Here is a 15665-nt window from a genome sequence, read left to right on the forward strand (position 1 = left end):
CTGTTGTTTGGTAAGGCGGTCGAGGGCGCACTGAAGAATGCCAAGGACAAATACGAGACACTCAAGTCCCTTGGCCAGTTAACCAATAAACCCCCTAACCAGAGAGGGAATAGTAATTTTCGTCGCCCACGCGGCCAAAATTCCCAGAGAGGATCTAACTATTCCCAGGGGCAGGGTACACAGTGGAACAACAGCCAACAGTCTACCAAAGGTTATGGCAGGGGTAATAGGAGAGGTCGCGGTAAAGGCAGAGGCAGCCCCAGCAAAGGAGGCGGCACGCCTCCACCAAAGCAGTGACGCTCAGTTCAGGATCCCTTCTCACGCAACCCCAGTAGGGGGACGCATTTCCAACTTCACCCAGGCTTGGGAAGGGATCACATCAGACAGATGGGTGCTGTCAACAGTATCCACAGGGTACTGTATAGAACTACTGAAGCGTCCCCGGAACCATCCTCCACGACAAAGAGTACACTCTTTAGAACATCAGAAGATTCTCCTCAAGGAGATCGCCATTCTGCTAGAAAAGGACGCAATAGAACTCGTCCCGGGACACCAGGTAAACAAGGGTATTTATTCAACTTACTTCCTTGTGCCAAAGAAAGATTTGACAATGCGCCCAGTATTGGACTTACGGCCTGCCAACAAGTATGTCAAGCCCCAAAATTTTTGTATGACTACGCTACAAGAGGTAATCCCCCTCCTAAAAAAGGGGGATTACATGGCAACCTTGGATATGAAAGATGCATATTTTCATATTTCCATGTTCCCAGCGCACAGAAGGTACTTGCGCTTCAAGGCGGACAGTCGGCACTACCAATTCAAGGTACTGCCCTTCGGGATAGCTTCGGCACCAAGGGTATTCACCAAGGTACTGGCGGTGGCGGCTACACACCTACGCAGGGAGGCAATCCCGGTGTACCCTTATCTGGACAACTGGCTCATAACGGGGGAAACCCCAGTAATTTGCAGGACAAACATTCAAAGGACTATCGACCTCCTCCACGAGTTAGGCTTCTCAATCAACGAGAAAAAGTCAAGCCTGGTGCCAAGCACCTCCAAACAGTTCCTAGGAGCAATCCTAGATACTCAAGAGGGGTTGACCTTTCCTTCAGAGGAAAGAATTCGGAATATACTACTGTAAATTCCGCATTATCAGTCCAGTCACCAAATAACGGTACGCAAAGCAATGCGTTTACTGGGCATGATGGCGTCATGTATTTACCTGGTCCCCCACGCGCGCCTGCGCATGCGTCCCATGCAGGAATGGTTGGCGAAACAGTGGTCTCAGGCAAGTGGTCAGTGGGACGATCTAGTGGTCGTTTTGCCAACACTAGTACAAAGCCTTCACTGGTGGACAAGAGAGAATCTTGCACAGGGAAAACCCTTTTACAATCCCGAAGTACAGGCAGTAGTCCCTACAGATGCATGTCTGACGGGGTGGGGAGCTCACCATCTCCACCACACAGCTCAGGGTCTCTGGTCTCCCTCAGTGGCCAAGAACCACATCAACCTGCTAGAGCTTCTGGCAGTATTCAGAGCGCTTCAAGCGGTCGATCCCCACCTACTACCTGTCAGTGCAAATCCGGACAGACAGCACAACAGCCATGTTCTACCTGAACAAGCAAGGAGGGACTTGTTCGCCAAATCGTCCAAGCTTGCCCAGAAAATCTGGATATGGGCACTCAGACGGAACATCGTCCTGTCATCACAACATGTTCCAGGGGAATTCTCTAGCGGATGCTCTGAGCAGAGACTCCCTCCCAGAGGAACACAAATGGTTTCTACACAGAGAGGTCGTAGAAGATATCTTCTCTCAGTTGGGTTTCCCCACTATAGACTTATTCGCCACAAGCGAAAACAGACAATGCCCAGGATTTACATCCAGGTTCCCCCAACCAGACTCCCAGGGGAACGCCCTTTGGATGAACTGGTCAGGGATGTTTGCGTACGCTTTTCCACCAACTCCTCTTATCAGGAAGGTGGTGAACAAGATGAACAGAGAGTCGATGACGCTCGTCCTAGTTGCTCCCATGTGGCCAAGGCAACCGTGGTTCCCACACCTACGCAGGATGGCGGTGTGCAAGCCCATCAAACTTCCAGCCTGGTACAACCTACTGTCCCAGCACCAAGGTCAAACAGTGCATCAGCAACCCAACTCAATGAACCTGGCAGCATGGCTCCTGAGGTCATAGAGTTTGGACATCTCAATTTACCACAGAGGTGTATGGACATCCTAAAGGAATCTAGGAAACCAAACACAAGGCACTGTTACTTTGACAAGTGGAAGAGATTCGTTATCTGGTGCCAGAGTAGACAAGTCAACCCAGTTGATTGCACTCCTTCCACTATTGTTACATACATGCTCCACCTGCTAGATGCAGGATTGTTTTTTAACTCACTGAAAGTACACCTGGCAGCCCTGTCGGCATACACCACTTCCCATAACAAGATCTCGTGGTGGAAAGTACCACTAGTTAAAGCCTTCATGGAAGGAGTAAAGAGACTTCACCCTCCTATTTCGAGCCCACCACCAGGGTGGGACCTTAATGTGCTGCTATCTAAGCTCATGGGCCCCCCTTTCGAGCCTATGCATAAAAGCAGTCTCAAACACCTGACTTATAAAACAGCCTTCTTAGTAGCTATTACTTCTATAAGAAGGGTCAGTGAAATTCAGGCTCTGTCAGTGCAGGATCCCTCATTTACTGTCCATAAAGACAAACTGGTTTTACGCACACACCCTAGGTTCTCACCTAAGTTTATATCTAAATTCCACGTAAACCAGTCCATCGAGCTTCCGGCTTTCTTCCAGGACCCACAAAGCTCGGCTGAGGTGAAACTACACACCCTCGATGTGCGTAGGGCGGTCCTCTACTATGTAAATAAAACCAGACCGCTAAGGAAAACAGATCAACTGTTTGTCTCCGTAGCTACAGGCAGAGAGGGGGATTGCGTCTCTAAAGGTGCATCTCGAAGTGGATTATTAACTGTGTCCAGCTGTGTTACTCACTCTCTGAAAGAACTCTGCCTTTCACGCCAAGAGCCCACACTACTAGAGGCATTGGGGCCACTCTGGCTTTCATTGCAAATGTACCCCTTGGCACCATTTGCAAAGCAGCTACTTGGAGCTCTATTCACACTTTTACTCAGCATTACTGCATTGACACCCATTCCAAGGCAGATACACAAGTGGGACAAGCGGTTCTAAGACACTTATTTGCTCATGACCCTTCTCACATCCAACCTCCTTCTTCAGGGACTGCTCGCTAACCTATGCACAGCATGTGATCTAAGCAGATTCCACAAGCCTCAGAAGGGATACATTACTCACCGTAATCGTATTTCTGATGCTTGTATCTGCTTAGATTCACATGCGACCCACCCTTCCTCCCCTCTGAGAGAAGGCGCATGGTTGCTTGTAGTCTTACCTTTCTATCTATCTGCTTGGATTATCTGTACTCATGCTACTCCTCATGCCAGAAAAAATACAATCTGAGGATCCTAGACACGTGCGGGATCTTGGGTACAGTGGACGTCACACTAGGGATAGTATTACTGGCACGCCCTGTGTCGACGCCCATTTTCGAGTTTCGAAAAACAAACTGTAATACTCCGCAGCTTCCACTAGATGTCTGCCTATGCACAGCATGTGAATCTAAGCAGATACAAGCATCAGAAATACGATTACGGTGAGTAATGTATCATATATATATATACATATATATATATGTATGTATGTATAGAGCTGTGTTGGCACATGTGTGTGGATATTCCTTTGTGGAGGCTTGAGGACTCACTGTTCTTAAGAGCCAGTCCGCATCACCTCTTGAGAGCTTAAGACTTGGTTGCTCGTCCATAACTACCATATAATGAACCTTGGCTGAAAGCGTAGTATTTAGGCATGGGTGGCTGATGGTTTCTCCTTCCACTCTTTTAAGAGGTTGATGTGATAGAAGTGGACTTTCTGTTTTTGATCTCGTACCCGTTCATTCTATTATCTCTCAAGCTCTGTGCCACTTAAAAAAAAGTTTGTTCTAGGAGGTGGGTAAAATGACTAGTACTTTCTGTCCAATAAAGAAAGATCTTAAATGTACTTTTTTAAAATCATAATTGGTCTTTTGCTGACTTTGGCCCCTTCCCATATGAGTACAAACTAAGTGCCGAACCAACTTCTTATGATCTTGCATGCTGGTGGCGGTTTGTGATATTGGAATGGGAGCCTCCTCACATTCTTCCTTAGGTTCCCGGAGCATGTCCAGGATATCTCTCCGTTCTGTTCCATAGAGTAGCTCAAAGGGAGAGAAACCTGTGGACGCTTGGGGTAGGTGTGGGGGCGGCAGTTCCTCGCTGCAAATAGTGCCATGGGGATCATTCGATCCCAGTCTTTCGCGTCCTTGTCTACCAGTTTCCGTAGAATTATTTTCAAGGTCTTATTGAATCTTTCTACTAGACCATCGGTTTGAGGATGGTACACAGAGGTTCTCAAGGTGGTAAAGTGGAGTAGCTCTTTGACTTCGGCCATAACCTTACTCTTAAAATTTGAACCTTGGTCGGTTAGTATCTCTTTAGGAAAACCAACCCTAGATAAATACGGTAGAAGATGTTTAAGGATCTGCTGAGTGGTATTACTTCGCATTGGGAATGCCTCGTGATATCGGGTAGCATAATATATGCTCGCCCTGTGCACTCTTGCTCCACCTTTTATCCATGTGGGAAAGGGAAAGGTCCATCAGGTGTGTGATTCTGCTCAATTGCCTGACCCTTGTACTGGGACATGTCAGGTAATCGGCTCTGGTGTTAGTTTGTTCTCTGGTGTCGTGTGAAAGTGTTTGTGTCCGAAAGGGGGTGGGGCAGAGGTTTTGAATGTTCTACGTGGTCGGATGGGGAAAAGATGTTACCTGAAGGGGGATACCACGTCTCACCCGTCTGTGTTCCACTTCCACTCCCCGAGGACCCCCCCATCCAGGTGATCCTCCCTCACTGGTCCACCCCCAGGAACTGAATCCAATAGCGATGGCTGTGTCCTGGCCACCTGCATGACAGATCCCCTGGACTAACTAGGGAGACACCTTCAGGCTTCTTATAGCCCAGCCGAGTACTGTTTATTCGGTCATACCCAACATTAATGACTGGTGGCTACAGACTGGAGGGGAAGAGAAGTTAATTGGCATCATTAAGTCACTTAAAAATGTGTATGCTATCGGACTAGATGGCTTGAGTAGTGCCTTAATTAAGCTCAACCCTCATTGTCAGGGGAGACTACTGCATCTTCTCTTTATGATCGTAAGCATCAGTGGCAAAATCACTTCCTCTTGGCTGAGTAGTAGTAGTATTTCGCTGCACAATAAGGGCCCGCAAACTAATCCAAAAAATTATCGCATTCTGGCGATGCTTGACCCTCCTTCTAAAATCTTTGCATGCATCCTGCTTAGCGAACTCAACGACTGAGCTCACGCTCAGGACATCATACCTATAAACTAAACAAGTTTGCGTAAGAGTTATGGCACCTCAACCAATTTATTGGCACTTCTCTCCATTGACAATTCATGGCAGATATTGAAATAAAGTGTATATGTCTTTTATTGATGTCACTGTAGCTTTTGACACAGTACAGTACAAGATCCTCTTGCTTAAGCTATCCAAGTGTGGAATTCTCTCGGGCCTTACTGAGAATGATCATGTTACTGCATAGCCACACTAGGGTTAAAGTCAGAACATCGACAACTAGTGTTGTCCCTGACACCTTATCCACTTTTGTTGGCTTAAAACAGGGGTGCATTCTTGCCCCTACTTTATTTAACTTCTACCTGGCCGATCTTCCCCTCACTCTTAATGATCATCGAATATCTCCACCTAGGTTGGGCATGAATAAACTACAGAGGCTTGGCGATGCTGACTATCTTGTTTTGCTTGACTACACACCAACAGGCCTTCAAATTCAACTTGATTGCCTTGTGGTTTTTGCCAAAAACAATGGGCTGACCATAAATACGAGCAAAACTAAAGTCATGACATTCAATCCCCACAGCAATTGCAATCAGAAAAGCCTCATGTGGATATTGGAGCATAATCAGCTTGACGCTTTTCTATCAATGAGTATTCAGGGATTACTATTGATGTCTTGGGTCCCCCAATTAGGAAGAATTGAGACAAAATCTTGAAAGCAACTTGGTGCAGTCCTCCTGTTCGCCCGTGAGCACAGTGGGTTCTCTATTGACTCCAGTCTACAGGTATACAAAGCTAAAATCAGAGTTTTGCTTCTGCATGGCTGTGAGCTTTGCGGTAGGAAACATCTATTTTATTAAAAAAAAGATCAAGGGGAAGGGCCTTTAAGCAATCACTAAATGTTCTAGACAAACTTGGATAGAATATATACTTGCTGAATTTAGGCTCCCTAGTTTTGGTGGTGCACTTTTGGTGAGGTGTAATCTACTATACTGGAAACTGATAAATAGCCCTGAGAACACACTGCCTAACACCATACAGTTAGTTGATTACATTTCTTTTGGTGGACTGGGTGGAACCTGCCTTAAGTCAATAATGACCAAAGGTCGCAAGTGGAGTACTCGTCTTCCTACTGACCCGACAAGTGGTTCCTTTCTGCACTTCATATGATAATAAATGTGCTTGTTATGCCACTGACTTGGAGCAGACCAGAGTCGACTTGGCAACTAAGTCGCAGAGTGGAGAATGTATTCTGCAGTTTAACAAACAGGATGTTCCCCCTTGTTATTTACTGGGTAATCATAATAATCTGATCATTACTGAATACTTGCAGTTGAAGTTTAATCGGGTTAACACACTGGATGTCTTGGGTCTGGGATGGGCCAGGACAAACATCAGACTATGCAGGCTCTCTGGAACTAGGTCATGAGAGCGTACTAAACATGTGTTGCTCTTTTGTGAAAACCTAGCCCACAAGAGAAGGGGAGGTTTTCGCAAAAGAGCAACATGTATTGATTGCACACGGGAACCACTTTTTAGAGGTAATGATGTGTTGTGAATATACCACTTGGTAAAAATGTAGATCACTATCAGAGGTTTTAGATATACTAAAACTTTAAATGTATTATGCTACTGTTCTGTGTTTTATGTCAACTGGTCTAGTATTGCTATCGGTTGATATAACCCCTCTTCCTCTCTCATGTCATTACTCTGGCTATATCTGTTTTTTTCACTTTCTCGGTTATGGTTGCTACTCCTTTTTCATTCTTTATTGTGCTGCCTCTTATGTTATTGGCCTACCTTTGTCTAGTCTTGCTTTTCTATTTCCAGCTCTCCCTGCCTGCTGTTTTCTTATTTTACTGTCTCTAAATGTCTCTTTTGCTCTGCTTCTATCCCTCACTCCTATTGTGTGTGTGTCTTATTATTTACCTCTGTTTCCCTTCTCACTTTCTTTTTTGCTCTCCCATGCAGCTTATTGGTCTCTCTCTTCCTGTTTCTTGAATTCCTGTTGTGGATTTCTAGTACATTCTCTGTTCTCTCGACACAGGCCACTTTATTCTCCTGTTTTGCTTGGGTTCAGAGTTGCTCTTCCTCGCTTGTTTTTCTGTTTCTATTTTGACATAGCACCAATAAATATTCAACAAGCCGAAAATGCCTGTTCTATTTACAAATCTAGTGCAGCTTTACTATTGGGTGCTCCTTTTAGATGTGTGCAAACCATCTTTTGGCCATTAGGCTGGGTATTATAGAGTTAGATGGTTGTCTCACCAGATGCAGCACTTGCTTGAATGCAGATGCTTTACCAGCACTGAATGTCATTACAGGTATAGCAGCCCAGTGTGTTCTGAGCATTACAAATATAGTGCCTCTCATGGAAAGTGCATGTTCTAACTAAGGGCCATGAGGAAAAACAGATCTAATTAACATTTGACGAGAAAAATGGTGCATCACACATTGGCTATTTCATTAGAAAAAATATTTTTATTATAGAAAAAAGAGACATCATTCTCATAAATAACTGTTAAAAAAAGAATAAGAAAAACTCTAAACCCAGGTTTTTTGACAGGACGATTACGTACAGTACATAAATGTAAAATGAAAAACAACCATACCACATTCAAAATTTCAAAAAGACAACGTTCAACATACAAACATTAGTAAAAAATTCATTTGTTGCATTATATATGTGACCCAACATGTTTCTGTCTGTTGACTCCTAAGTGTCTAACATTCATCAGGGGTAGCTCTTAATGTTTTACAACAATCGCCCCCTCCAGTCCTGGTGGGAGTGGATCTTGACTCGATTCTTAATGCAATCTTAAGATCAACATATTCCAAGGTTCCATTGTAAAGAAATACAAAAACACACACAGCCGTATTTCAGCCGCCTTTTCGTATATCCTTTTGAATGGATATTGGGTAAAACACACTCAATGTAACACCTGGCAAAAGGATATAAGAAAAGGCGGCTGAAATACGGCTGTGTGTGTTTTTGTATTTGTTTACATTGGAACCTTGGAATACATCGATCTCAAGATTGCTTTAAGGATAGAGTCCAGATCCACTCCCACCAGGGCTGGAGGGGACGATTGTTGTAAAACATCGAGAAGAGCTACCCCTGACAAAAATGAGTATTTCGCCTTGCATAATTTGGTGGTCCTAGACACACTGATTAAGTTATTATCTCTATTGAAGAGCAGCTATTTGTACCATCTCAATATTGTGCTAGCCTATGACACATGCAACATTTGAATCGATAGCCACTTATAATCTCACCTTGAAACATTTGTTTGGTTGCCATTGCATTGGAAAAGGCGCTAAGAAAGCTGCAGGCTCTCAGCCAGGGAAAGACACCTTGGTGGACCCATCTTTCCTATCTGCTGAAAATTGTTTTTGTTTCCTACACTAAGCAAGCTATTTTTTTCTGTGCAGCATCCTCTGCGGCAAAGAGTGTTCTGCATTATTCGGATGTTGGGGGCTGTGAATTGTGAATTATGCTCATATATTGTGAAATATTTCGGGGATGACTTTTGACAGGGAGGCAGACTTCCAAGGACATGACCATTCTCCTCTGTTACGGCACAGGCATACCATTAGAGTGTTTTCTGGTACTTATAAACTGTAGCTGCTGATTATGCACATCATGTAAAGTCAAAGACAGAATTGTGACATCAAAAGCTTCTAGATGTCATATACAGAACTGCCTGGTTAACATTGCATGCTTTTTGTAAACATTACTTCCTGAACTCCAGGGCTGATGCACTTTCTGCCGGACCATTGCCCAAGCACATTTGTGGCTATCATTTGGAGAATCATCATATGAAGGCCAGTGTGGGTTACCAACCAAGCAGGAACTCGATTACAATTAAATACACGGTCAAACAACACCATCACAAAAGAATACCTTCAGGCCAGAACAAAGATCAACGACTCAACAGGGATGGCTAACTGCGATTATTGTCCTTTCCTGGTACCCTACAAGTATCCAATGAGGGGGGGGCTGGAGGGGGGGCGCAAACGAATACTTGTCATCAACACTCCAATAATCAAATCCTGAAAAAAACAGAGGAGGTGAGGGAAGCCAAAAACTTTCCTGCGAGGTGTAACATCGAAGAAGCTCACAAAGCAAAAAGGCGTATAAAAACTGGCTGAAAGGTCACGAAATAACCTTGTACCAAGAAGATTTCGAACGTATGCTACGAACACTGAGTGGCAAACAATCAAAAGCATTCTGGTCACTAATATCTGCGGGGGGGCGAATAACCCAACCCTCCCTCTTAAACCACGTGAATGGGAAGTTATGGGTAACACACTTCTCAAATCTATTTGGTCAATTACCAACAACATCTAAGAGAGATAAAGTCATCGCAGACAGATGCGACATTGAGCAAGATGAACCCATGATTGCAGAAATATTCGGCAAACTTAAAGCATCCCGAGCCCAGGTCCAGACGGGCTCTCAAACACCGATCTCAAGACAAACATCGAAGCCTGGGCCCTCTTGATATCGGAAATCTTTAAAACTTGTTCTATCTCCCGAACGGTCCCTCCCTCATGGAAGACAGCTAACATTGTTCCGATATTTAAAAAGGGAGATAAAGGGGACCCTTGCAACTATCGGCCGATAGCCCTACTGGAAAGCATCGGGAAAATTTTTGGTTCATTCCTCTTAGACAGATTCAAACTTTGGGTGACATCCTCAGCCAGCTTCGATCACTTTCAAACGGGTTTCACTAAAAATATAGGAACCACAGGGAATATCATGATGCTCAGCATAATAAAGGCCAAAGTGGCCAAAGGCGCCACAAACATCAATAGTCAACAGGGACAAATTGTAGGAGAAACTCTCCAACTGGAAGGATCCAGATTCCATTCTAGCTCCCATCACAGAATTGTACTCAGAAACATTGATGAAAGTACGGCTCAGTGGTTCGGGCATCCTTTCAGAGAACATCCCTACATTTAGAGGAGTTAAAGAAGGTTGCCCACTGGCCCCGGTGCTCTACAACGCATACATGGGAGACTATCAAGAGGCTGAAAAAGCAGTCGGATCCTTTCCCCCCCCCCCCCCCCCCCCAACAGAGGGGAAGGAAAAAATAAGCAGGCTACTATATGCAGATGATATCCTGATAGACCAAACAGCGGTGGGCCTTCAAAGAAAACTAGACAACCTGGTAGTAAATCTGCAAACCAACGACCTCGAGATCAACACCAACAAAACGAAAATGATGACCCAGGAAAAATCTGCCCAAAGGAGGGACACAAAGACATGGCGCCTAGGAGGAACTCCTCTTGAAAAAGTTGTCATTCCGATACCTTGGGGTTATGTTTAGCAAAAACAAGCTTGAACTGCCAATGCAAGATTACATGTGTACAAAGACCAAAGGTTTGATCAACCAAACGAGAATGCTCGATAAGAAATTTGGTTGCTTTTACATTCAAGCTACTCTGAATTTCTATAAAGGGAAAGCAACTCCTGCGATCATTTATGGAACGGAGGCCATGCCAGGGATACCGACGAGCATCTGGAGAAAGCTGGAAAGTTCCTTCTGGCGGGCGGTGTTGGGTCTCCCATCCTCGACACCAGTAACATTGGTCAGAAGGGAACTGGTTCTAACCTCGCTGGAAGCCACAGTTGATCTTAGCAATCTAATGCTTTTCAGGAAGGTCCACAGTTCAAAAGAAAGAATCTATGAGATCATCCAGGAAGAACTAAAAAAGGGTACGAATAAAATGTTAGTTAAATGGCCATTAAAAAATCTGACATGTTTAGAAGAGATCGGAAGCTCGCAAATAGAATTAATCAATAACCCTACGAAAACATCGAAGATTAAAGGAACATGACTGGTGTAACACTCAGGATCGGGCTGTTAAATATAAATCTACAAGTCATTTACCAGTCAACATCAAACAACTCAATGAACTAGTAAACTACCTGTTGAAATTTCCAAACAAAAAACTGCGTTCAATCTATATGTGTGCCCGATTGAACATCCTATAAACAAACAAAATCATTTCAACTAGAGCCAAAACCACAGCATCTGGATGCAGATTCTGCAAGCAGACGACCATGTGTGAAACGGTGAGACATTTGCTTCTCGAATGTAACGGCCTATCGAAAAAACAAAAGATCCATCTTGATGAACGGGGCCAACAGGAAAGCTGTCCTAGAAGTTGTGAACTTCATCCAGAGCCTCGACTTGGACTGCCAAAAGGAAAAAGAAAGAAAAGAAAAACAGCAAAGGGGTTTGCAAACGAAACGAAACAAAGCAAAGGCTAAATCTGGGGACACAAAGCTCAAGTCAACCTTGTAAAAACTGGTAAAAGTTAAATCAAGTAAATTTAGTGTAGCTAAAGAGTTATGTCAATACTATCCCTCACTAGGTTAACCTGTTACTTTCAGTGTAACCACACAGACCTCGTAAATCAAATGGCCCAATGCTAATACAAATGTTGGGTATTCTGGCTGTCTCAATCTATTTTTGTTGATGTAGCACTCGGTAGTTTCAGAGGACTAAAGAGCTGCCAGTTTTTAAGAAAAAATGAGTGTAATCACACAGGTAAAATGTGCAATGAAACCTGCATTTGAATGATTAAGCTTAACTGCTTAAATATATAAACCATGTTTCAACTTTTCAAGGATGTCTTGCGGTTTCTGTGCCCACTGCATAAAAAAAAGTAACTGTTCAACTAACCACTCATGAGATCAGAATTGTGAGATTACCAGTGTGAAAATCTTGTACCTTGAAAGAATTAAAGTACTTTTTATTTAAATAGTGTGCCACAGTTAAACCATTAATTGAATCAAAGAGCTGAAAACACGTTTTATCTATTTTCACTCTGTGGATACTTTGGTCAAGGCATTGGTTTCAAATTGTGCCATTTTGTAAGGAAGTATTTACGATGCTAGGCTGGTCTTTTAATGATTTGCAAGCCTAAGCAAAGCAAAGCTCCAGGACATAACTAGCCCAGCTTGCCCCATCCATGGTAATTAATGTTATTAGTATCCAGGGGATTTTGTTCTGGGGTGCTAATGTTTTGTTAAAGGAAATGGGAACACGTGATTGCCTTTGCCCTATTTCCCTTAAAAGAATGCAAACCGAAATGGCTAGCATCTGTAATGGTAAAAAGACCGGATTTATTTCTGTTTTTGATGCTTTACCATGTGGTCGCAGCATAGTGGGAGTGACGCTGATTGACTGGTAAGTGTTTGGAGTGGGAGGTGTGAAGGGTAGTAGGGAATTTAGGGCCTGAGGCAATGGATGAAGGAAGGTGGTAACTCAAGGGAGTGGTGCAGTCTGTAGGGATAGGATGTGGGCTTATACTTTTATACAGCCTGTATGCCTAACCTGATTGGCTGGTGCAACTACAATTTGCTAACATCATGATAACGTTATAATGATTCACAGTACTATCTCATTTTAATTTGTTTTTACATTCTACACTTATACATTGACATACTACATGAATCATGAGATTAAATAAAATATTTCTGTTAAAAGTAGCATTTAAAGAAGTATTTTGGATATACTTATTTTCCCATTTTATTTTGCAGGTTCATATGATACAACCGTTATAGGAAAGCTTTTTAAAACAGATGAGCCTCTTCCTTCTGATGATGAAGAGGAAGAAGATGACTATTTTTCAGATAGCTAGAGTCCTTTATTTTCTTCCTGTGAAAGTAAAATCTTAATGAAACATGCCTAACAAATGTTCTCTACTATAATGAGCACCTCTGCTGAGAATCTCAAAATCCATTCTTCTGTTCTCTGTATTATGTCATGAATATAGTATTGTAAAAGTACATTTGCTGTTAGCCTGGTGTTTGTAAAAAATTGCAATTGGGGAAATAATATTTTCACTGAAACTCGTTCAACTGTATGTGTTTGGTAATAATGTGCGAGGATTGGTAAAAACAAAGGTGTCGGAGTGTGTTAGGATGCACAAAGGGGGTGGTGGTACATGCTTCCAGGGGTAGTATGTTATTGCAATTGTACTGGGAGTTCTTAAAAGAAATGTAATTGTATATATACAATTTTGTGTCTGAATTCAGTTATTCAATTTGCGTTGAAGTGTATATGCAAAAGCAGATCTTCTAAATTTAAAATAATGTATTAAAACGTCTTTAATAGAATTCATGCTACATATATAGCCTTTGAAGAAGTTTCTCAATTGCCTACAATGAACAGAACATGTCAGGCACATATGTAAGCCTCGATGGGAGAAGTTAACAATGTCGGAGAACTGAACAATACGTCCCACTTAGCAAGGTTGCTGCAGTTGGTACATTTGCTGTTGCCCCAAAGAAGGATTTAGAATTGAGGACATTGTTTACCATGAAGATGGCAATATACATACTTCTTGGCCTTTGTATATATAAATGTGCTTTGAAATCTGTTATTTGCATGGCTGTACAAAGATGTATATATTCATGAAATTGTTTTGAAGAAAATGTGTAAAATTTAGACTTTGTATAACTATTTTAGCATTTTAATAAATCTGCATATGTGTTCATTAAAATGATATGAAAACATATTTAAATTGCATTATGACAATTCTCATTGTTTAGGAGACACACAGGGTGAGGATCTACTTGACATATGCAGCGGTAGGAGTCTGTTTTGTGGTGTACATGAAGTGTCCCGAAATTATTTTCCGATCTATGACCAAACCTATCTTTGTGGGCTTTTTTGTTGTTGAAGTAGTAGGTTATTGCACCTTAGCTCCTAGCCCTTCTATTGCATTGCCCGAGCCGCACAATATCACCTTCCGCTGGTGTTAGCAGGCGGAGGATTGGGTAGAACTATTCAAGAGGCAGAGGCAGGTGCGGTAGATGATGGGACTGATGCAGGTAACGCTGCTGGTGGTGATCTCGATCACATCCAACCGGTGTTAAAAGTTGACTCACTGAAAGCACTGCAGAGGTGATTTCAATATGTTATCCGACAGACAAATATTTCCGATTGGTATTGTAGGTGTTGTACAAATAGATTTTTAATTCAATATATTTTTCAAAATTATAGATACAATCAAAAAGACAAAAGTTGATATACTCAGAAAAGGTTTTGTACAGATGTCCACGTAAATTATTCATCCCCAGGATTTCAGTTTATCTTTAGGTTTACAATGTCCTGTGTCCTCCTGTAACGCTCACCTGATTCCCGCAGAGGCACCGGTCTTGACTGGGTGAATGCCGTATCTTCAAAGGTGATGTGTAACACACGGTTGGCTCTTTGGGCTGGACCTCTGTGCACTGTATGTCTGACTCGAAGAGTAAGATGTCTGCAGATAGAAAATATGGGATTAATGAACTGGGATTATTGGGTGCCTCTCTCCTCTTCCCTTTCTCTTCTCCTGTAGAACCCCAAAGGTTAACGCCCTCACCTTAGGTAAGTGAACGCCAAGCTCTCCATCTGCCTCGGGGCAGGGTGCCGTAACCAGTTTCTTCACTGGATAAGGGTGCAGGCCTCTTGACCTCAGAGGACTGCTGTCCGTCGTTAACTGCACAAACGGTAAGTTCTGGGCACTTCAAATGTCTTAAAAGTCTTTTGTAATGATATCTCTTGTTTTGCAGGGTTCCGGCGATGGCGGGCTGATGATAGTTGAGGATCGAACCCGCGTGAGGAATAGAAGTGCCTGGAAGCACGGAAGTAAGCGCTTGTAGCCTGCTTCACGATGCGCACTAATTGTCCCTTTTATCTTGCAGGTACAAGTTCGGAGCTTTAGAGAAGCTGAAGGGTGCTGGAATACCCACTGGATTCGGCGTGGGAAGGAGTAATGGCACGTGAGTAATAAAGTTGCCCAATGTCTTTAAACGCACCTTCTTTTGTCTTTCAGATGCGGGATGCAGCGCCGAAGGCCTCCGGAGCGTGCGAAGAGCTGGTAAGCTTTTGTCTTTCAGATGCCGGAATGGAGTGCGAAGACCTCCGGAGCATGCGAAGAGTAGGTAAGCCTTTGTCTTTCAGATGCCGGAATGCAGCGCGAGGCGTTGGTGACAGCCGATGGACCAGGTAAGAGATGCGCTGCCACTGAAGACCGTAGTGCTAACCTGTTCTTTCTTTGTCTTTACAGGTGCTGCTGAAAACTGGATCAGAAGCAGAAGACACGATGAGCGTTCTGCTGCAGAGAATGCAGAATAACGCAAAGCAAGATTCATCCATCAGGTGTGGTTTAAATAGCCTCCTGTAGTGCTTAGGTGTCTCCTTCCACAGCCACGCCTAGGT

The 15665-nt window shown here is 43.3% G+C and overlaps 1 protein-coding gene across 3 annotated transcripts in view; it reads left to right on the forward strand.

Moving 5' to 3' along the window:
• MIS18BP1 (MIS18 binding protein 1) overlaps positions 1 to 13977 on the forward strand; it is a 1508798-nt gene extending 1494821 nt beyond the window's left edge. For all 3 annotated transcript variants that reach the window (XM_069638746.1, XM_069638748.1, XM_069638747.1), the window contains one exon: positions 12998 to 13977. In XM_069638746.1, the coding sequence (XP_069494847.1) occupies positions 12998 to 13098 (101 nt within the window). In that variant the 3' untranslated portion in view covers positions 13099 to 13977. The remainder of the gene's footprint in view (positions 1 to 12997) is intronic.
• The last annotated feature ends 1688 nt before the right edge of the window (positions 13978 to 15665 follow it).

Source organism: Ambystoma mexicanum, chromosome 14 (genome assembly GCF_040938575.1).
Source record: "Ambystoma mexicanum isolate Mex_15411 chromosome 14, UKY_AmexF1_1, whole genome shotgun sequence".
NCBI lineage: Eukaryota > Metazoa > Chordata > Amphibia > Caudata > Ambystomatidae > Ambystoma > Ambystoma mexicanum.